This window comes from Symphalangus syndactylus, chromosome 18 (assembly GCF_028878055.3).
Source record: "Symphalangus syndactylus isolate Jambi chromosome 18, NHGRI_mSymSyn1-v2.1_pri, whole genome shotgun sequence".
Taxonomy (NCBI): domain Eukaryota; kingdom Metazoa; phylum Chordata; class Mammalia; order Primates; family Hylobatidae; genus Symphalangus; species Symphalangus syndactylus.
The window spans coordinates 37232466-37254981 of NC_072440.2; the positions used below are offsets into that span (position 1 = coordinate 37232466).

Consider the following 22516-nt stretch of genomic DNA (forward strand, 5'->3'; position numbering starts at 1 on the left):
AGATACTTGGGGGATAGTTTTGGAATTTTCATTCTTATTCCAGGCCCTTAACTAGGACTCAGACAAGAGGCTTTATGAATCAATACAGGAAGAATATGCACCATGCTATATTCAAAATCTCTTCTGTTCAGTGCACAGCTCTTTTCTTTTGAACCAAGTCTGTCACCTTGAGTCTCTCCTCCACTAATTTCCGACCAAAAAGTTATTTTTCACCTTGATATTAATATAAGCCTAGACACACACATGCACAGCCTCAAATCCCCACACAGGTTCACAGCACAAATGACCCTTTAAGAGAGTCATTCTTTAAATAATGTACTTAAAAAGCCAATATAGGCCGGGCGCAGTGGCTCACGCCTGTAATCCCAACACTTCAGGACATCAACGCGGGCGGATCATTTGAGGTCAGAAGTTTGAGACCAGCCTGGCCAATGTGGCAAAACCCTGTCCCTACTAAAAGTACAAAAATTAGCTGAGCATAGCGGCATGCGCCTGTAATCCCAGCTGTTCAGGAGGCTGAGGAAAGACAATCACTTAAACCTGGGAGGTAGAAGTTGCAGTGAGCTGAGATCACACCACTGCACTCCAGCCTGGGTGACAGAGCAAGACTCAATCCCCAGGGGGAAAAAAAGCCACTATAAAATTACACAGAACAAGAGATAAGAAACAGAATCAACATGGCATTTAATGTACAATTAAAATCAACAAAAGTGAAAATAAGATCTATTAAACCTATTTGATGACTTGCTCACAAAGGCATTTATCTTTTTTTTTTTTTTTTTGAGACGGAGTCTTGCTCTGTCGCCCAGGCTGGAGTGCAGTGGCGCGATCTCGGCTCACTGCAAGCTCCACCTCCCGGGTTCACATCATTCTCCTGCCTCAGCCTCCCGAGTAGCTGGGACCACGTCCAGCTAATTTTTGTATTTTTAGTAGAGACGGAGTTTCACCGTGTTAGCCAGGATGGTCTCGACCTCCTGACCTCGTGATCCACCCGCTTTGGCCTCCCAAAGTGCTGGGATTACAGGCGTGAGCCACCACACCTGGCCGGCATTTATCTTTTAAATAAATTTTACTGCACTGTAAATATCTTGCAGGCTGGAGCTACACCATGGAAGTGGCGCCTTGGCATTCTCAAATTTAGCATTCATAATTTCAATCATTTGGAAACTTCCCCTAAGGACCACATCATGAAGTCTTAAGTTGACAAGGAGTAAGTCTACAAGTCTCTGCTATGAGGGTGAGTGATCTATCTTACACTAACCAACCCATCTCAAAGCAGCTATGCAGTTCTCCTTTGTTTAGAAAATACAGTAATTCATCACGATGACCTTCTGAAGTACTGTAACTTGACTTCACCTTGCCACACAGCATTCTTTTATCCTTATCATCCAAATAATTCATGTGTTGTTTAGCAGAAACACTATTACTATTATGTTTTAGACACATGGTCTAACACTGTCTTCTAGGCTAGTACAATCATATCTCACTACAGCCTCAAACTCCTAGGCTTAAGTAATCCTCCCGCCTCAGCCTCCCAAGTAACCAGAATGACATACATAAACCACCATGCCTAATTTTTTTATTTTTTGTAGAGGTAGGATCTCACTATGTTGCCTAGACTGGTCTCAAACTCCTGGCCCCAAAGGATCCTCCCACCTCAGCTTTCCAAAGTGCTGGGATTACAGGCATGAGTCACCATGCCCAGCCTAATGAGAACATTATTCATCATAAACCTTTTAGCTTTTAAAATTCGGCTAAGTTTTAGCCATGAGCATAATAATAATGCAATATAGTTTTGTTTTCTTCCATGGCAGACTCTCCCCCCCTCCCCGAGACAGAGTCTTGCTCTGTTGCCCAAGCTAGAGTGCAGTGGCATGATCTCGGCTCATTGCAATCTCCGCCTCCTGGGTTGAAGCGATTCTCCTGCCTCAGGCTCCCAAGTAGCTGGGATTACAGGCACCTGGCTAATTTTTGTATTTTTAGTACAGACGGGGTTTCACCATGTTGGCCAGGCTGGTCTTGAACTCCTGACCTCATGATCCACCCGCCTCAGCCTCCTAAAGTGCCAGGATTACAGGCGTGAGCCACCACACCCGGCCCCACGTCAGATTTTAATAGCTTACTAAATGGGGGGTTGTGTTCTTCCACATGAACTGTCAAGAGACTACTAATTCTGTCTTCTGTCTCCCATAATATTTTACATATCTCTTGTACACAGTCAGTATTCAATAACTGTTGAGTGACTGTTAGAAGTAAAAATTTAAGATTAATCCCTAATATCCAGGCCGGGCATGGTCGTATGCGCCTGTGGTCCCAGCTACTTGGGAGGCTGAGGTGGGGGGATTCCTTGAGCCTAGGAGGTCACGGTTGTAGACACCTATGTTTGTGCCACTGCACTATGCAGCATATACTTTTGTGTGTTACACATCGTGATTTGGGGACATTACTTAGTTTAACATACTTACAACTTCATTACAATTGCTACCTGTACCTTAAATTTCCTTATTTTTAGAGACTTTGGATTTTAACTGTAGTTAATGTCCATTTTATCATATTTAGGTTTATATGTAAAGGCATACTGTTTTATAGAAAATGAATTCCTGGCCGGGTATGGTGGCTCACGCCTGTAATCCCAGCATTTTGGGAGGGTGGATCATCTGAGGTCAGGAGTTGGAGACCAGCCTGGCCAACACGGTAAAACCCCATCTCTACTAAAAACACAAAAATTAGCCAGGCATGGTGGCGTCCACCTGCAAACCCAGCTACTAGCGGGGGCTGAACCTGGGAGGTGGAGGTTGCAGTAAGCCAAGATCGTGCCCCTGCACTCCAGTCTGGGCAACAGAGCGACACCCCTTCTCAAAAGAAAGAAAATGAATTCCTGGCCGAGCGCAGTGTTTCACGCCTGTAATCCCAGCACTTTGGGAGGCTGAGACAGGTGGATCGCTTGAGGCTAGGAGTTTGAGGCCAACCTGGGTGACATGACGAAACCCTGTCTCTACTAAAAATACAAAAATCAGCTGGGCACGGTGGCGCATGTCTGTCTGTAATCCTAGCTACTCAGGAGGCTAAGGAACAAGAATTGCTTGAAGCTAGGAGGCAAAGGTTGCAGTGAGCCAAGACAGCATCTCTCTCTCTGTCGTCTAGGCTGGAGTGCAGTGGCGCAATCTCAGTTCACTGCAGCCTCCACCTCCTGGGTTCAACTGATTCTCCTGCCTCAGCCTCCTGAGTAGCTGGGATTACAGGCGTGCGCCACCATGCCCAGCTAATTTTTTTTGAATTTTTAGTAGAGACAGGGTTTCACCATGTTGCCCAGGCTGGTCTCGAACTCCCAACCTCAGGTGATCTGCCCACCACGGCCTCCCAAAGTGCTGGGACTACAGGCGTGAGCCCAGCCCCTACATTTTTTTATGTAGGAAACTAATCTGGTACTTGAGGACCATCTTTGCATCTTCCTTTATTATTAAAAGGAAGATTTTCCATGCTTCAGATTACCAAAATAATAGGCACAGCTGTATTAACTAGCAAAATTGCTCTTTATAATAATGTCTTCCCACATATGCTACCTTCAATTAACTACACATCTTGTGCCTCAACCGCATTAGACAGGATACCCTTCCTAGTCCCTACTATAGCCCCTATCTCCAGGTTCAGCTGCTCCATTCCAAAATGAAAAGTGCTCATCTGAATTTTTTCCAGGTATCTCTAGCTTTGACTAATCTCTCAAAAATCCTGCTTTTTGAAGTTTTGCACCATATCATTCTGAAATCCAGCAGGCATCTAATAAGAATAAGTCTCCTATTGTTCATTCACGTAACAGTTATTGAGCATCAATCATTATGTGTACTCTTTTAGACTATGCAGTAGGATGACAGCAATAAAAGCTACACTGTAGTGAATCTAAGAAAAATAAGTCAATAATTACAAGTCAGCACAATGTGATAACTACTACACTGAAAGTAACTACAAGATGCTAATTAAGCATATACTTCTTTCTATATGGAGAAGAACTAGCCTCATAGTACAAAAAAAAAAAAAAAAAAAAACAAGCAAGAAGCTAACTCACACAAGCTATCCAGCTTAAGGCCCTGATGATCTCTACAATCTGTGGAGATTGCCTCGACTAAATATAAAGTGTACCTGTAAGGCAACGTATTAGAGAGTAAACTTTGATAAAGCTGAAATAGGAATTAAAACTTCTATAGACTGGTAGCCTTTAATAACAGTTAACTGTAACCAAGAATCTTCTAGACAGGCCCGGCGCGGTGGCTCACGCCGGTAATCCCAGCACTTTGGGAGGCCGAGGAGGGCGGATCACAAGGTCAGGAGATCGAGACCATTCTGGCTAACACGGTGAAACCCCGTCTCTACTAAAAAAAATACAAAAAATTAGCCGGGCGAGGTGGCAGGCGCCTGTAGTCCCAGCTAGGCGGGAGGCTGAGGCAGGAGAATGGCGTGAACCCCGGGGGGCGGAGCCTGCAGTGAGCCGAGATTGCGCCACTGCACTCCAGCCTGAGTGAAAGAGCGAGACTCCATCTCAGGAAAAAAAAAAAAAAAAGAATCTTCTAGACAATTGATTTTGAGACTCTCCCCAACAAAAAAGTAGTCCTAGAAGTGAAGGGTTTGAGGTGAGGATAAAACAGAGGAAAAGGAAAATCAATTTCACAGAAAGACTTGAGTGAGTAAACGGTCCATTTCTTTAGTCCTCGCTAGAAATCAAGCAAAAGTGAAAAGGATTTGAAAAACAACCTTAGGCTATCAAAAATAATTTCTCTTACATACAATATCCTAGGATGAACATAAGACTGGCTATTTATTTATTTTTTTATTTTTATTTTTTTTATTTGAGATAGAGTCTCGCTCTGTCACCCAGGCTGGAGTGCAGTGGTGCAATCTCGGCTCACTGCAAGCTCCGCCTCCCAGGTTCACGTCGTTCTCCTGCCTCAGCCTCCCCAGTAGCTGGGACTACAGGCGCCCGCCACCATGCCTGGCTATTTTTTTTTGTATTTTTAGTAGAGATAGGTTTTCACCATTAGCCAGGATGGTCTCGATCTCCTGACCTCAGGATCCACCTGTCGCAGCCTCCCAAAGTGCTGGGATTACAGGCGTGAGCCACCGCGCCCAGCCAAGACTGGCTATTTAAACAACCATTGAGTTAAAAATGAAAAGGACACAATGTGGTCTGACGTAAACTTTGGTGTATATAAAAATTCTATGGGGAGCTTGTTAAAAATGCAAATTGCCAAGCCATATCCTCAAAGTGAGGATTCCAAAGGTGTGGTTCAGAAACCTCTCAGTCTGTGTATAACAGATTGAAAACGAATGTTTTTGACATGGAAGACAGCTCAAGGTTATACACTGCTCTTCCCACCCCCTTCCCCAGTCCATACTCAAACAAAAGGCTCTACACTGTGAGTCCAAGATAAAATCGAGTCCTCAGAACAAAAAGTTGGCCAATTCTTTGTGAAAGAATAAAGGCAACATAAAAAGACTAGGACAAGTATTTTCTTCTAGAACTCTCTCTTCACTTGGTTCCTTCCATTACATCCCTTCTCTTCCACATGCTTCATATTCTTCACTGATTCCTTTCCACATTATAGGACTAGGCTACCTCCTTAAGAATGAAGCATCTCTAATCACAGACGGTGAAGTAGAGACGAGAGCAAAAGTCAGAAGGAGGTCTAGGAAAAGCTGCTTAAGACCACATGCTAAATTCAGAAGTAAAAGGAACTCTGGAAGCTCCCAAGGAAAAGCCTGCTAATTTAGGGAAAAGCATGAGCAATATTTAAAGTACATTTAGAGGAGAAAAATAAAGAAGAAAAATCTTTCTACAAAACACCATGTCACCCTCTTCTTTTTTGGAGGGCAGCATGATTCAGAACAGACCTGAAATAGTTTCTTGAGCCCTATCATGTGACCGTATAATAAGACTTAAAATTATATACCTTTAATTTCTCTATATTTACAGAAGGTAACAAAGAACACTGTTAAAAATACTTTAAAGCATGGGTAACACAGTGAGATTTCATCTCTAAAAAAAATTAAAAAACCATCTGGGCGTGGTGGCGTGTACCTGTAGTCCTAGCTACTCGTGAGGCTGAGGTAGGAGGATGGTTTGAGCCAAGGAGGTCAAGGCTGTAGTGAGCTATGATCATGCCACTGTACCACACCCTGGGTGACAGAACAAAACCCTGTCTCAAAACGCGCACACACATACACACACACAATCAAAAACAGAACAAAACCCTGTCTCAAAACACACACACACACACAAACCCAAAACCAAAAAAAAGGTGCAAAAAACCTGATAAACGGCTGTCACTCCCTACTTATGTCAAACTCCTTCCTATATCTGCCCTACATCCTTCAATTACCCAGACGTATCAATTCTCCTCCTAAATGTCAACTCTGTGCCCACCTAATTGTTCCCTTTACCACAGCTTCATTTAAGAGACGTATCATCTCATCTGAACTACTTCCTTTGCCTCAAACTGATCTCCTTGCCTTCAGAGTGTATCCAACAACCAATCCTCCTCACTAGCAACTAACTGATCTTTTTATTCGTATCACTGCCCAGCTTAAAATGAGAAAGAATTAAGTCTTTCAAAAAACATCAACAGAAGTAAAACTACAGTCATGTTTTTTCACAAGTAGCACAATTTTCTTTTTTTTTTCTTTTTTTGAGATGGAGTCTCGCCCTGTTGCCCAGGCTGGAGTGCAGTGACACAATCACGGCTCATTGCAACCTCTACCTCCTGAGTTCAAGCGATCCTTCTGCCTCAGCCTCCTGAGTAGCTGGAACCATAGGCACGTGCCACCATGCCTGGCTAATTTTTGTAGTTTTTAGTAGAGATGGGGTTTCACCATGTTGGCCAGGCCTGATCTCGTGATCCACCCGCCTCGGCCTCCCCAAGTGCTGGGATTACAGGCATGAGCCACCGTGCCCAGCTGCACAATTTTCATAATCAAATTTAACTACGTGAAATCACTTACATCATAAAATAGTTTTCTATCAGCAGCAAGTCGTTTAGATGCCAGTGTCTTGGTAACATGATAGAAGGTAAGTAATGCTCTGTGCTGTCGAAGATCATCCTGGACTTTAACAGACTCTATAAGAGTGGGAATTAGTTCAGGCCACTGTCTGGGACAATCCAATCTAGCAACTTTTGCAATCAGCACTGCAATCTGAGTTGCAATCTGAAAGGAAAAAATTAAACGGAATCAAGGCAATAGATAAGGAATGCATGCACGGTGAAAAATCACCTTGTTAATTATACATTTGACAAAAATGAATACAATTTCACTGCATGACTGCTTAAACGGTGGTTCTCAAAGTGTGGCCCATGGACCCCTGGTAGAGCTAAGACCCTTTCTGGGACCTATGAGGTCCTCCTTTACCCAATTATCTGTCAGTGTGAAACGAGGTTTTCTTCATATAACATCTACCATGTATCACAACAGAGTAAATGAAGAAGCAGATATGAAAACCTAGATGTCTTCCCTTAAATAGCCAGACCCTAAAAATGCAAGCCAATGCCACCTTTCTCACTAAATTTTTATTGTTTTGGAAATAGCTACTATTGCTCATTTCCAAAACTGCTATGTTGATGAGTATTTTATTTTTTACACTAATATTTTTAAGTTTCTCAGTTTTAATTTATAATACAGTAAATATCAACAGATATAACTCTTTAAGGTCTTCAATTTTAGCAGTATAACGAGATCCTGTGACCATAAAGTGTAAGAATCCTGACCTAAAAGTAGAAAAAAACGCCAAATACTGGGCACTTAAATAATGATATTTCTACATATCAGTTTCCCAAATGCTAGCTGAAAGAACAATTAGGCAGTTGTTCACTGCTCAGTAACACAAACCCCTCCCTAATCACCTCCTGCCCCATTAAAGGTAACTCTAAAATTAATTCTTGTGCAGTAAGACTACAAATATAACCATGTATCACTTAACAACAGAGATATGTTCTGAGAAATGTGTCTTAGGCAATTCTGTGGTTGTGTGAATATCACAGAATGTATAATAATCGTATGTGCTATACTTTTGTGAGACTAGCAGCAGTGCAATAGGTTTACACCAACATTACCACAAACTAATGAGTAATACATTCATTGCACTACAATATTAGGACAGCTATGATGTCAATGGGTGAGAACTTTTCAGTTCCATTATAATTCTATGAGACCACGATTATATATGCAGTCCACTATTGTCCAAGATAACATTAGGCATCACATGACTATATAGAGAGATTTGCTTTAAATACAGGCTCATAAAATGAGAAAGCTGAAAAGTATACAAGTACACCTTAAAATGACTTCTGGGCTTTAAATAATTAATAACCAAATCTAATCAAAACTATTCAACGTTACAAATAGATCTCAAAATTTAAAAATAAAAACATCACAAATGAAAATAGTGGAATAGTGATATTTTTATTTATTTTTGATTTTAATGCCAGAATATAAAATTAGCTTGGAAAAGCAGTACAAATTAAAAGAAAAATTAGCATTCATTTCTCACTAACCTGGTTTATTGGTTCATTGAAGTTGGTGATGAGCCCTGCACGCAGAGTAGTTTTCTCCTCCTCTGAGAGAGCGCTGTAAAAAAAAAAAAATATCGATTATGCAAAAGAATGCCAACTAATAATAAATGTAGGTAAGCACTACTATAAATTTTAATAATAAAAAGACTTTCAAACATGTGTCTGATTGGTTTTTGTAAATAAAAAGGATTATTTCCATTACTTGTATATTGGCACTACTGTGAACTTTAACAATAAAAAGTCTTCTAAATTGTCCCTAATTGGTTCTGGTAAATGAATAAGATTATTTCTAATACTTATACATTGGCACATCAGATAAGTCGGAAGCATAAAATTCCTTCACAATTGAATAAATGGGAAGCACCACACAGTAAGCGAGAGGAAATAAAACAAATCCAGGTAATTAATATATTTGATGTTCACTTTTGTTGATGTAAAAATAGTTGCCCACAAAAAACAATAGACAGCTAAAAAAAATCTATACAGGTAAATATTGCCACTCCATTGGCTTCTTTCATAAAATCTGTGTGAGATTATTCTATGGGTCAAGAGATTCAGAAACAGGGAATATTTGGGATGGGCGACTTACTAGAAATCAGCTGGCTTAAACCTTTCACTTTAAACATCTCCAAAAAGAATAAACACAATACTAATAATTTTGACTGCGTATGAGAAAGGAAAATAGGAAGCTACTGGACAGGAAAGGAGAACACTACTGTATAAGACTGTATCCATGTTGAATACATACGTATGAATGTGTTGTTAATTTTAAAATTAAGGCCAGGCACAGTGGCTCAGGCCTGTAATACTAGCACTTTCGGGAGGCCAATGCAGAAGGATCGCTTGAGCCCAAGAGGTCAAGGCTGCAGTGAGCTATGATTGCACCACTGCACTCCAGCCTGGGCAACAGAACAAGTCCTTGTCTCTTAAATATTTTTTTAAATAGTAAACGTACATAAATTTTAATGCCTCATTTTAACGTTTTCCATTCTGGGTATCAGAATTAAATTAATTAAATTAAATTAAAGCACACAACAACAATAGCATTAAAGACAAGAGGGATTACACAGAATTAACGCATTACTACAAGGTTCTGGCATTAACTAGAAAAAGTAAAGGGCCAGGCATCGTGGCTCATGTCTGTAATCCCAATCCTATGTGAGGCTGAGATAGAAGGATTGCTTGGGGCCAGGAGTTCAAGATAAGCCTGGGCAACATAGCAAGATCCCGTCTCTACAAAAAATTAAAACTAAAAAAAATTAGCAGAACATGGTGTCATACACCTGTAGTCCGAGGTACTCAGGAGGCTGAGACAGGAGGATTTCTTGAGCCCAGCAGTTCGAGGCTGCAGTGAGTTATGATTGTGCCACTGCATTCCAGCCTGGGCAACAGAGCAAGACCCTGTCTCTAAAAACAAAACAAAACAAAACAAAGTTTTTTTAAAAAAGTAAAGTACTAATACAAGAATATCAAGGGTCCATGTTATAATCACTTAAGTAATGAAAACATACTAAACGTTTTAGAGTAAAATTGAGTAATAAAAAATGTCTTGAATATAGTTGTCCTCCTTTACTTTCCATGGTTTCAGTAATCTACCATCAATGAAGCAGACTCAATGAATGGAATGGAAAATTCATAGGTTTTGAATAGCGTAGCATCCTGAATAGCACGATGAAATCTCATGCTGTCCTACCCTGTCTGGCCTGGGACATGAATTATTCCTTTGTCAAGCATACCCATGCTGTACATGCTACCTGCCCACTAGACATCTAGTAGCTATCTTGTCATCCGACTGAAAAAAAAAAAAAAAAAAAAAATACTAAATACACGACTCAGGACTATCCACAGTTTCAGGCATCCACTGGGAGTCTTGGAACCTATCATTTGCAGATAGGAGAAACTACTGTAATCCAAAGTAAAGAAAGAAAGAAAAAAAGGGAACAAATATCAAGACATACAGAAAACAAAGTGTGGGGCTGGACAAAGTAGCTCACGCCTGTAATCCCTGCACTCTGCGAGGCCGAGGCAGGAAGATCACTTGAGGCCAGGAGTTCAAGACCAGCCTGGACAACATGGTAAAACCCTGTCTCTACTAAAAATACAAAATTTAGCTGGGCATGGTGGCGAATGCTTGTAATCCCAACTACTCGGGAAGCTGAGGCATGAGAACTGCTTGAATCTGGGAGGCAGAGGCTGTAGTGAGCTGAGATGGTGTCACTGTATTCCAGCATGGACAACAGAGCAAGACTCTTGTCTTGAAAAAAAAAGAAAAAGAATGAAATGTGGGTAGATTTAATCCCAATATATTAGTAATTACATTAAGTACAAATGGGCATAATACCAAAATTAAGACATTTATGATAAAATTGGATGAAAAAACAAATCCAAAGCCGAGCGTGGTGGCTCACGACTGTAATACCAGCACTTTGGGAGGCCAAGAGAGTTGGACTGCTTGAGCTCAGGAGTTCGAGACCAGCCTGATCAACATGGTGAAACCCTGTCTCTACCAAAAATAAAAAATTAGCCAGGAATGGTGGCACACACCTGTGGTCCCAGCTACTCCAGAGGCTAAAGTGGGAGGATCACTGGAGCCTGAGAAGTCGAGGTTGCAGTGAGCCATGATGGCACCACTGCACTCCAGCCTGGGTGACAGAGAAAGACCCTGTCTCAGAAAAAAAAAAAATAAATAAAAATAAAAAAACAAGGGTACAATCATAATGCAGTGGAGAAAGAACACATGTCCCTACTTCACATAAGCACCTTGTACAAAAATAAATTCCAGATAGATCATACACCTAAAATAGAAAAGGAAAACAAAGCTTTCAGTAGAAAACAGAGTATTTTCATGACCACAGGTAGAGCAAAAATTTCATAAATAGGCTGGGGGCACTGGCTCACGCCTGTAAATCCCAGCATTTTGGAAGGCCAAGGTGGGAGGGTCACTTGCAGTCAGGAGTTCAAGACTAGCCTGGGCAACACAGCAAGACCCCATCTCTACAAAAAAAATTTAAAAATTAGCCACTGGCGGCACACACCTGTAGCCACAGCTACTCAGGAGGCTTAGGCAGGAGGACTGCTTGAGCCCAGGAGTTAAAAGGTTACACTGAGCTATGATTGCATCACTGCACTCTAGCCTGGGCAACAGAACAAAACCCTGTCTTCTTAAAAAAAAAAAAAAAAAAAATTATAATTACGACCCAAAAGAAATAATCATAGAAAGGTAATTAAATTAAACTTCATTAAAATTAAGGGCTTCTGTTCATCAAAAGACACCATGAAGAAAATGAAAAGGCAAGTCACAAAGTTGGTTTTTTGTTTTGTTTTGTTTTGTTTTGTTTGCAGTCAGAGTCTTACTCTGTTGCCCAGGCTGGAGTACAGTGGCACGATCTCAGCTCACTGCAACCTCTGCCTCCCAGGTTCGAGATTCTCCTGCCTCAGCCTGTTCAGTAGCTGGGACTACAGGCATGCGCCACCATGTCCAGCTAGTTTTTGTATTTTTAGTAGAGATGGAGTTTCATCATGTCGGCCAGGCTGGTCTCGAACTCCCGACCTCAGGTGACCTGCCCGCCTCGGCCTCCCAAAGTGCTGAGATTACAGGCATGAGCCACTCCACCTGGCCTAGGAGAAGATATTTGTAATACGTATATTTGACAAAGGACTCGTATCTAAAATAAAAGTCTCATAAATCAATAAGATAACCCAATTTTTTTAAATGTGCAAATAACAGACCCTTCACAATAGAGGATATCCCAATGACCAATAAGTACATTAAAAAGTACTCATCATTCATAAAGAAAATGCAAACTAAAATTACTAAGCCTACCAGAATGACTAAAATGAAAGATCAGACCAAGTGCTGATAAGAATGCAGAGCAAATACTAACACTCGTATGTTGCTGTGGAAGTGCAACCCGGTACAACCAGCCTAGAAAATTAATTAACAGTATCTACTAAAGTTGAACACACATCTGACTATAAATAGTAATAAAATGCACATGTGTGTAAAAGTTTCTGGAGTGCTATAAGTGTTCTATCTAGTTCCAAGTGGCAGTTACACAGGTGTCTTTGCATTATAAACATTCAAACTACACCCTTCATTTGTGTACTGTTTTAAAGTCTGTTATATATTACACTTCAAAGAAAGTATTTTAAAACCTTAATGACTTACTCAAAGTTAATAAACAAATGAGAAAACAAGATTAAGATAAACATTCAGGTCATTAAAAATGATCTCTCTAATCCTCTTATGACTATGCTATACTTTCCAACTTTAATAGTTCCCTTCTACTATCAAATCCCTGACATAATGTGTTCTCCTACAATATTTTGCTTTAAACTTGTAACTGAACTTTTCTTCTATGCCAAGGAGTCAGGTTCAGCAGTCTGCATAACTCTAACTACAATAAAAGTGTATAATGACTAGCTATCAAAATAGATCATGCAAAAAAATATACAGATGCTCCCGACTTACGATGGGGTTATCTCCTGACAAACCCACAGTAAATATAAAATATTGTAAGTCATAAATTTATTTAATATATCTAACCTACTGAACATCATATCTTAGTCTACCCTACCTCAAACATGCCCAGAACACTTACATTAGCCTACTGCTGGGCAAAAGCATCCAACACAAAGCCTATTTTATAATAGAGTAATAAATATCTCATGTTAATTTATTGAACACTGTACTGAAAATGAAAAAGACTGTATTGAAAGTGAAAAATAGAATGGTTTTATGGGCACTTGAAGTACAGTTTCTACTGAATACATACATATTGCTTTCGCATCACAGTGAAGTAAAAAAAAAAATCATTAAATCAAACAACCATAAGTCAGGGATTGTATACATATTAAAGAAACAAGCCATTAACCTGAAGAAAATTCACATCTTTAACAATTCTCTAACAATAATTAACATTCCACCTTTAGTTTTATGCATGTTATCATTAGATGAATTCAAACTATATCTCAAGCAGAAATTGGACAGTATTTAATTAATTAGGACCCCAATAAATTGCAATGTATATTGTAATGGTAACAAGCTTGTTAATTCTCATTCTGTGAAAATGGTTAAGAGTAGGATCTACATAAAATGAAACTGATAAGTACAGAAACAAGCATATTTTTAAAAAGTCTTAAGTTTATAAGTTCAATTACTAAACTGCCACTAGTGCTCCCTTTCTAAATATATTCATCTTCTTTCCAGCTTTTATTTCAATATATACTAAAAGAGACAGCTTGGGATTTAACTACCTAATATTGTATAAATTCTCTCATAATTTTTTAAATTTAAGCTAAATTCTAGGTTCTAATTCATTATGTAAAAGTACAACCTGAAATATTTAATAATTTACTTTCCCTTCAAAACAACCATTTATATATATATTTATATGTATGTTTATATATATATATATATATATACATATATATATATGTCTCTCTCTCTCTCGAGACATAATCTCACTGTGTCGCCCAGGCTGGATTGCAGTGGCACGTTCTTGGCTCACTGCAACCTCTACCTCCCAGGTTCAAGTGATTCTCCTGTGTCACCCTCCCCAGCAACTGGGATTACCAGCATCTGCCACCACGCCTGGCTAATTTTTGTATTTTTAGTAAAGGTGGGGTTTCACCATGTTGGGCAGGCTGGTCTCGAACTCCTGACCCCAGGTGATCTGCCCGCCTCGACCTCCCAAAGTGCTGGGATTACAGGCGTGAGCTACCGTGCCCAGCCAAGACAATCATTTATAATTGTATCCTTTATATAACCAGTAAAACAAAATGAATTTTAGGAGACATGTAAAATTTAATTGGACAAAGCAGTAGAAAAGTGCTGCTGGGCCATTGCCTATAAACCAGTAATGCACACATTCTCATCACTACTTACCGTATTTCTCCCCAAAATTATGAATTAATCCTATCTAAAAAATTAATCCGGCCGGGCACGGTGGCTGACCCCTGCAATCCCAGCACTTTGGGAGGCTGAGGCGGGCGGATCACCAGGTCAGGAGATTGAGACTATCCTGGCTAACACGGTGAAACCCCATCTCTACTAAATACACAAAAAATTAGCCGGGCGTGGTGGCGGGCGCCTGTAGTCTCAGCTACTCCGGAGGCTGAGGCAGGAGAATGGTGTGAACCCGGGAGGCAGAGCTTGCAGTGAGCCGAGATCGCGCCACTGCACTCCAGCCTGGGCAACAGAGTGAAACTCCGTTTCAAAAAAAAAAAAAAAAGACATATTTTCTTTAAACCTTAATATAGTATCCCAAGTGCAGCCTGAAAATATTCTTGTTGTTTCCAATATTATTCAAAGACATGTTTTATATGCATTTTGAAGTATTCAGACTGAGAAAAAAGGTCTTACGGCTTTTAAGAATTTACAGAGCTATAGTGCCATCTACTGGAAAACACAGATTATGTTACTTCTTAGGCAAAATTCACTACCATATTTTCTATCAAATCCCAGGGTCATGTCTACAATGATTTTCCATTGATTATATAACATGTAAAATTAACTACTACATCTGTTAACCACGTACATAGCAGTTATAACTGAATACTAATGTGATTACAAATGTATACTACTCCATTTCCACCACAGAGAAAGAATGCGTAAGACTCAGAAATTAACACCTAGCTGGTTCAGAGTTGACCTGGGATTTCCTTCTGAATGGCTTTTTTTTTCCAAATCCTAATCCTATATTTCTGTTTCTTTTTTCTTGAGATGGGGTCTCTCCATGTTGCCCAGGCTGGTCTAAATTCCTGGGCTCAAGCAATCCTCCTGCCTCAGCCTTTTAAGTGGGTAGGACTAAAAAAGAGGGCTTTTGTTCAACATGACTCACTCAGCATGATCCTTGCAAGGAGAGGGCCAACATGACACACACACACACACACACACACACACACACACAAACAGAAAACCATGAAGAAAACAATAACATAGCTGTTGATCTGTCATTAACTAAATAGAACACTTATTCAGTAGTAAACACTTCTTTTGCATTTTTTTTAAATATCAAACACCTCACAAATCTCCACATCATCCTTGCACAGAGACCATGCTGATCTTCTCTGTATTGCTCCAATTTTAGTGTATGTGCTGTAGAAGTAAGCGCTAACACATTCTTTTACATAAACAAGTACATTCTTACACCTTCCTGAATTTGGGAAGGATTATACTCAAGGAATAGGGGAAGTGATGGAACTTACTGAGGTGCTACACGTCTCCAGTAGCGATCAATTCCATGTTTAAAATACAGTACAGCAAGCCACCTTACATTTATATCCAAAGTGTGGTTTGTAAAAATATTCTATAAATAAAAAACATAATATTAGAATTAGCAGGGAATAAGTAAAAAGCATAATTAAAGTACCCACAATAAAGTATGGACAGATCTTTATTTTTTTTTTTTGAGACAGAGTTTCACTATTGTCGCACAGGCTGGAGTGCAATGACACGATTTCGGTTCACTGCAACCTCCGCCTCCCAGGTTCAAGTGATTCTCCTGCCTCAGCCTCCCAAGTAGCTGGGGTTACAGGTGCCTGCCACCAAGCCCAGCTAATTTTTTGTATTTTTTTTGTAGAGACAGGGTTTCACCATGCTGGCCAGGCTGGTCTCGACCTCCTGACCTCAGGTGATCCATTCGCCTTGGCCTCCCAAAAGTGCTGGGATTACAGGCATGAGCCACCACACCCAGCCTGGACAGATCTTTTAATTAAATTTGTTTACATTCTATCACTACATATATCATATCGATATTTATGAAGTATGTATAGTTCTACAATTAATCTAAGAAAGTATACCTGCTCAGTTGTATGTTAACTGTTTAAGCTGAGTAACAGACATGTAGAGAGTCATTGTACTATTCTGCTTTTAGGTGTGTTTGAAAATTCCCCTAGTAAAAAAATTAAATTCAGAAACAAGCAAACCTAATTATTTTTCAAATGAATACCATAACCCCATACATATTCAATAAAATATGTAACTTCCAAATTAGAAAAAGTAGGCCCACTACAGCATAGATTCAAAGATTCTAAGGAGTCAAGGCCCCGGGGTTGTTAAAACATGCTATGAAATAAAACTATTTCACAGTACCCTCCTTATCAAAACAATTATCCCTGTAAATAAGTTTGATAAAGCTGGGCGCAGTGGCTCACGCCTGTAATCCCAGCACTTTGGGAGGCCAAGGCAGGCGAATCACAAGGTCAGGAGATCGAGACCATCCTGGCCAACATGGTGAAACCCCATCTCTACTAAAAATACAAAAATTAGCTGGGCATGGTGGCGCATGCCTGTAATCCCAGCTACTCGGGAGGCTGACACAGGAGAATTGCTTGAACCAGGAAGGCGGAGGTTGCAGTAAGCCGAGATCGCGCCACTGTGCTCCAGCCTGGTGACAGAGTGAGACTCTGTCTCAAAAAAGAAAAAAAAGTTTGATAGCAGAACATTTTTAAGAGATATAAAGCGGCCAGGTGTGGTGGTTCATGCCTGTAATCCCTGCACTTTGGGAGGCCGAGGCAGGTGGATCACCTTGAGGTCAGGAGTTCGAGACCAGCCTGGCCAACATGACGAAACCCCGTCTCTACTAAAAATACAAAAAATTAGTTGGGCGTGGTAGCGCACACCTAGAATCCCAGCTACTCAGTAGACTGAGGCAGGAGAATTGCTTGAACCCAGGAGGCAGAGGTTGCAGTGAGCAGAGATCGCGCCACTGCACTCCAGCCTGGGCAACAAGAGCAAAACTCCGTCTCAAAAAAAAAAAAAAAAAAAAAAAAAGGCCAGGCACAGTGGCTCACACCTGTAATCCCAGCACTTTGGGAGGCCGAGGAGGGCAGATCACCTGAGGTCAAGAGTTCGAGACCAGCCTGACCAACATGGAGAAACCCCGTTTCCATAAAAATATAAAATTAGCCAGGCATGTTGGCGCATGCCTGTAATCCCAGCTACTTGGGAGGCTGAGGCAGGAGAATCGCTTGAATCCGGGAGGGGAGAGGATGCAGTGAGCTGAGATCACACCACTGCACTCCATCCTGGGCAACAAGAGTGAAACTCTGTTTCAAAAAAAAAAGAGAGATAAAGCTACATGTGATGTGAATAATCTCAACTCAACATTAACCATTACTCAAAAAAAGTATTCATTACGTTAATCCAAATAATGACTAATTATACTATGTCTCAGACCAAAAACAACTCAAATTCCCAAAGGTGGCCTTTATAGGAAAATCCCAAAGCCAAAAATGATGTGGAAGTATGTCCTCTGCTATAGAAAAACATTTATAAGTTTTTTTTTGAGATGGAGTCTCACTCCCGTTGTACTGACTGGAGTGCAGTGGCGCAATCTTGGTTCACTGCAACCTCCACCACCCGGGTTCAAGTAATTCTCCTTCCTCAACCTCATGATTAGCTGGGATTACAGGCATGCACCACCACGCCTGGCTAATTTTTGTATTTTTAGCAAAGACGAGTTTTCGCCGTGTTGGCCAGGTGGGTCTGGAACGCCTGACCTCAGGTGATCCACCCGCCTTGGCCTCCCAAAGTGCTAGGATTACAGGGGTGAGCCACTGCGACCAGCCAAGTATTTTTTAAAAAGGAATGCAGGCTGGGCGCAGTGGCTCACGCCTGTAATCCCAGCACTTTGGGAGGCCGAGGTGGGCAGATTATTTGAGGTCAGGAGTTAGAGACCAGCCTGGCCAACATGGTGAAACCCTGTATCTACTAAAAATACAAAAAATTAGCTAGGCATGGTGGGGGGCGCCTGTAATCCCAGCTACTCAGGAGGCTGAGGCAGGAGAATCGCTTGAACCCAGGAGGCAGAAGTTGCAGTGAGCTGAGATTACACCACTGCACTCCAGCCTGGGTGACACAGCGAGACTGCGTCTCAGAAAAAAAAAAAAAAAAAAAAAAAAAGGAACGTATACTAGACAGCCAATTTTAGAAAATCATGTGTAAATACAAAAAAATAGAAAAAAGATTACAAAGATAGTTGTGTAACTCACATTTATTCCTTCGAAACACTGGCAACTGGGTGCAAGTCCCTCTTTTGGGTCTCCATTACAAAAGATGCACTTCTTTTACCACATTAATCACATTTGATCTTCAACATTACACGTCCACCTTCTATACTAGATTGAGTCTTGTCTTACGCCTAGAACCTAGCACAGTGCCTGGCAAAGCAGAAACTTCCTAACTTTCTATTGAGCGAATGAGTGAACGAATGGAAGTAATGTGGGAATACTGTGGAAGTTGGTGGATCTCACTCAGTCTATCTCAAATACACTTGGGAAAATAAGAAAAGTCAAGCTGCACATGTCAATCCAAGTAGAAATGACCTATAAGTACTCTGAATAACATGACTAAAACATAAGCCTCAGATCACGTATACAAATACAGGAATCTCCTGACTAGAATGGACAGCTATGTAAGATCAAATGTACCTAGATAGTGAGTATAGGGGAAAAAGGAAGACTAAAACACAGTGGCTTTTTAATCTACTGTAATCTGTTCCATCTAAAAGAAATGTTATATTCCTCTAAGAAAAAAATTACAGGTAATAAATATAAAGACATTCGGAGGCTGAGGTGGGAGGATCACTTGAGCCCAGGAGTTTGACACCAGCCAACAAAGCAAGACCGTCTCTCCTTAAAAAAAAAAAAAAAAAAAAAAAAAAGACCGGGCCAGGCGCGGTGGCTCACGCCTGTAATCCCAGCACTTTGGGAGGCCGAGGCGGGCGGATCACAAGGTCAAGAGATTGAGACCATCCTGGCTAACACGGTGAAACCCCGTCTCTACTAAAAATACAAAAAAATTAGCCGGGGGTGGTGGCGGGGCGCCTGTAGTCCCAGCTACTGAGGAGGCTGAGGCACGAGAATGGCTTGAACCCAGGAGGCAGAGTTTGCAGTGAGCCTAGATCACCCCACTGCACTCCAGCCTGTGTGACAGAGCGAGACTCCGTCTCAAAAAAAAAAACAAAAAAAAAACACCTAGGCACTTAATATTATTAATAAGGTATAGTTATTAATACATAAAAAGACAACAGTTAAGCAATGCCTATTGGTTTTTAAGGTCTGGCAATAATTAAAATAAGAAATTCTAAAAGTGTTTTATATTTTGGCCTAAAAAAGCACAAGACTAATTACAGAGAATATTCATTTAAATAAGCCATAAGGAGAGTAAAGATACTCAAGAGATTTTTTTTTTTTTTTTTTTTTTACTTGAGACGGAGTCTTGCTCTGTCGCCCAGGCTGCAGTGCAGTGGCGCGATCTCCACTCACTGCAAACTCTGTTTCCCCGGTTCACACCATTCTCCTGCCTCAGCCTCCCGAGTAGCTGGGACTACAGGCGCCCACCACCACGCCCGGCTAATTTTTTGTATTTTTAGTAGAGACGGGGTTTCACCATGTTAGTCAGGATGGTCTCGATCTCCTGGTCTCGTGATCCTCCCGCCTTGGCCTCCCAAAGTGCTGGGATTACAGGCGTGAGCCACCACGCCCACCCCCACCACCATATATATATTTTTTTTTTTTTTTTTTTTTGAGACGGAGTTTCGCTCTTGTTGCCCAGACTGGAGTACAATGGTACAATGGCATGATCTCAGCTCACTGCAACCTCCGCCTCCTGAGTTCAAGCGATTCTCCTGCCTCAGCCTCATGAACAGCTGCGACTACAGGCGTGCGCCAAACTCCTGACCTCAGGTGATCCACCGGCCTCAGCCTCCCAAGGTGCTGGGATTACAAGAGTGAGCCACTGCACCCAGCCCTACTCAAGAGATTTTCTAAAGATTTATACTATGCCTAAAATTTACAAACATGATGCTAGGATTACATAAAGAATAAGATGTTTTCTTTAGTATCTTTTAAAATCAATCTTTTTTTTTTTTTTTTACCATTCTGTTACCGAGCCAAACAGCCATCTTTTTTGTTATAATCAGGATAACAAGTCTGACTGTAAACAATTTCCCTTACAGTCATGAACAATATCTTCTTCAATATGACAAACAACTCAAACTTTTTTAGCCAACAAGTTAAAATATATATGACAACTGCTATCATGTATTTTATTTTGCAAGATATAATAAACAATTTTGCTCTGATTCTATGACCTGGTCACAAATACTGAGTCAGTTTTTTAACCCAACTGGGAGCTTTGTTGCCCTGACCAGAAGCTAAACTTCAAACACTAATCAGAGTTCTCAACTTCTCAGAAGAAAAGTATAAGGAAAGTGTTCAACACAAAAAGACTTCTTTCATTCTGGCATTGAGAAAATAATTTTGATTAATTAGTCAAAAACTTTAAACTCCAATAAAGGTTTGTTTAAAGCACATATTGTTAATTAATTATACCATTTCCCATTACATCCAAGAAAATATCAGATGTGTCAAGAGAATGAAATTTTTAGATGAGAAAAGAAAACATTTTAAAGTGAAATACATGGTATACCTGGCACTGATGCTGCAATGTGGAGACCTGAACAACTATGACAACATAAATTACCTGAGGTAGGGATAAAGACAAAATATGAAAGAGTGCTACCTAGAGTCCTGATAGTAGATACTTTTAACATACTAAAACTGAAAATCATCACAGTTTTGCCTTCTGAGCAGATGCTACACATACCTAGCTTATTTTTATATTTACCAATAAATATTTCTTTAACACCCTTAAGAAGTCATAAAGTAATAAGATAATGGCAAAGGCATCAGCAGCCAAACATTTGAATCTATTTCACTAAACTACCAATAAAACTAGGTTTTTAAAACAAATTAATGTTCTCATTTTATTAAAAAGAAAAGCAAACAATTTTAGACCAACTTACCAGCAACACTGAATAGAAACCTGGCTGTGTCTCCCACTGCTTCAACTGCTCCTCAGCTGGTTTTAACACAGCAGTATCCTGACTGGTGGCCTGTGTCAAGACCTGAAGAACAACAGTGCTGGCACTATTGAGATCCATGGAAACCTGGCAATGATAAGTTAACATACTTGAATGTGTATTATAAGTAATAAAAAATTAACAGTAAAATAAACGGAGACAAAAAGCTTTCATGTTCTGAATTACTCCCATTCATCTACTCCTTCACGTTCTGCCTATCTTTTCTAAGTATACCCATACTCTTCCATAAAATTCATAATCAAATTATTTTTGCTTAAATCAATTTATTCCTAAAGGAAACTCTCTTTCATTGTTCCATAAATAGAAGATAATAAATTGAGGAAGGGGAGACACCCACACAAACTTCAAAGTTTCTAAATTCTGAGTAAGTACCATTATGTACCCAAGACTAAGCATAAGGCCTTCTGTCTTCATTTTAAAAAGGAGATTAATAAGTGTTATAAAAATATTAAACCATATAGTAAGTAGCACCTAACTTTATCCTTGACAAAATCAGAAGGAAGAAAAGAAAACTGAAAAAGAATTGCTTTGACTCGTTAGTAAAGTACTCTCCAACACCATCTTACGTGCCACCAATGGTACATCTCCAAATCATTTTAAGAAACATACAAAATGAAATGCTATGGGGAAAAAAGCCAAACTGACCTATTAAACAAAAATCTAAAACCTAAGTCAGAAAGGATCTTAAGGGCTGGGTCATCTAATCCTATACCATGTAGCTGAAGCCATTCAACAAACACACAATTTCTTGATTTTGTTGAATTCTCCAGGATTCTGTTTCTAATCGCCCCCCAAAATTGTATATACAATTCTATACTTGGCAAGTATGTATAGTTATTCACAATATACTATCTCTGTGACTGAAGAATGTTCCAGACAGCAAAAGTCTGAAAGTTATTAGCCTAAAAAGAATATAGCCAAAGCAAATGAATTCCTTTGTTAAAATAATTACAATTAAATTGCAGTGAAATGGCAACATCCCAAATGTGGATTCAACAAGAAATCTGACCTAGATTATATTTTAGGGAAAATCAACCATTTCAAAACCTATGTAAGTAAAGCAGGGCTAAT

General features: G+C 40.1%; 1 protein-coding gene and 1 non-coding gene across 6 annotated transcripts in view; both read right to left on the minus strand.

Moving 5' to 3' along the window:
• The window catches only part of IPO11 (importin 11), a 229948-nt gene that overhangs the window by 174571 nt on the left and 32861 nt on the right, over positions 1 to 22516 (minus strand). For all 5 annotated transcript variants that reach the window (XM_063623275.1, XM_063623274.1, XM_055253888.2 and 2 more), the window contains exons 2-5: positions 21368 to 21511; positions 15765 to 15865; positions 8538 to 8610; positions 6991 to 7194 (exon numbers count right to left, since the gene is read on the minus strand). In XM_063623275.1, the coding sequence (XP_063479345.1) occupies positions 6991 to 7194; positions 8538 to 8610; positions 15765 to 15865; positions 21368 to 21505 (516 nt within the window). In that variant the 5' untranslated portion in view covers positions 21506 to 21511. The remainder of the gene's footprint in view (positions 1 to 6990; positions 7195 to 8537; positions 8611 to 15764; positions 15866 to 21367; positions 21512 to 22516) is intronic.
• Positions 15564 to 15670, minus strand: LOC129468667 (U6 spliceosomal RNA). Its single transcript, XR_008652751.1, has one exon. It is a non-coding gene; the product is annotated as a U6 spliceosomal RNA (small nuclear RNA).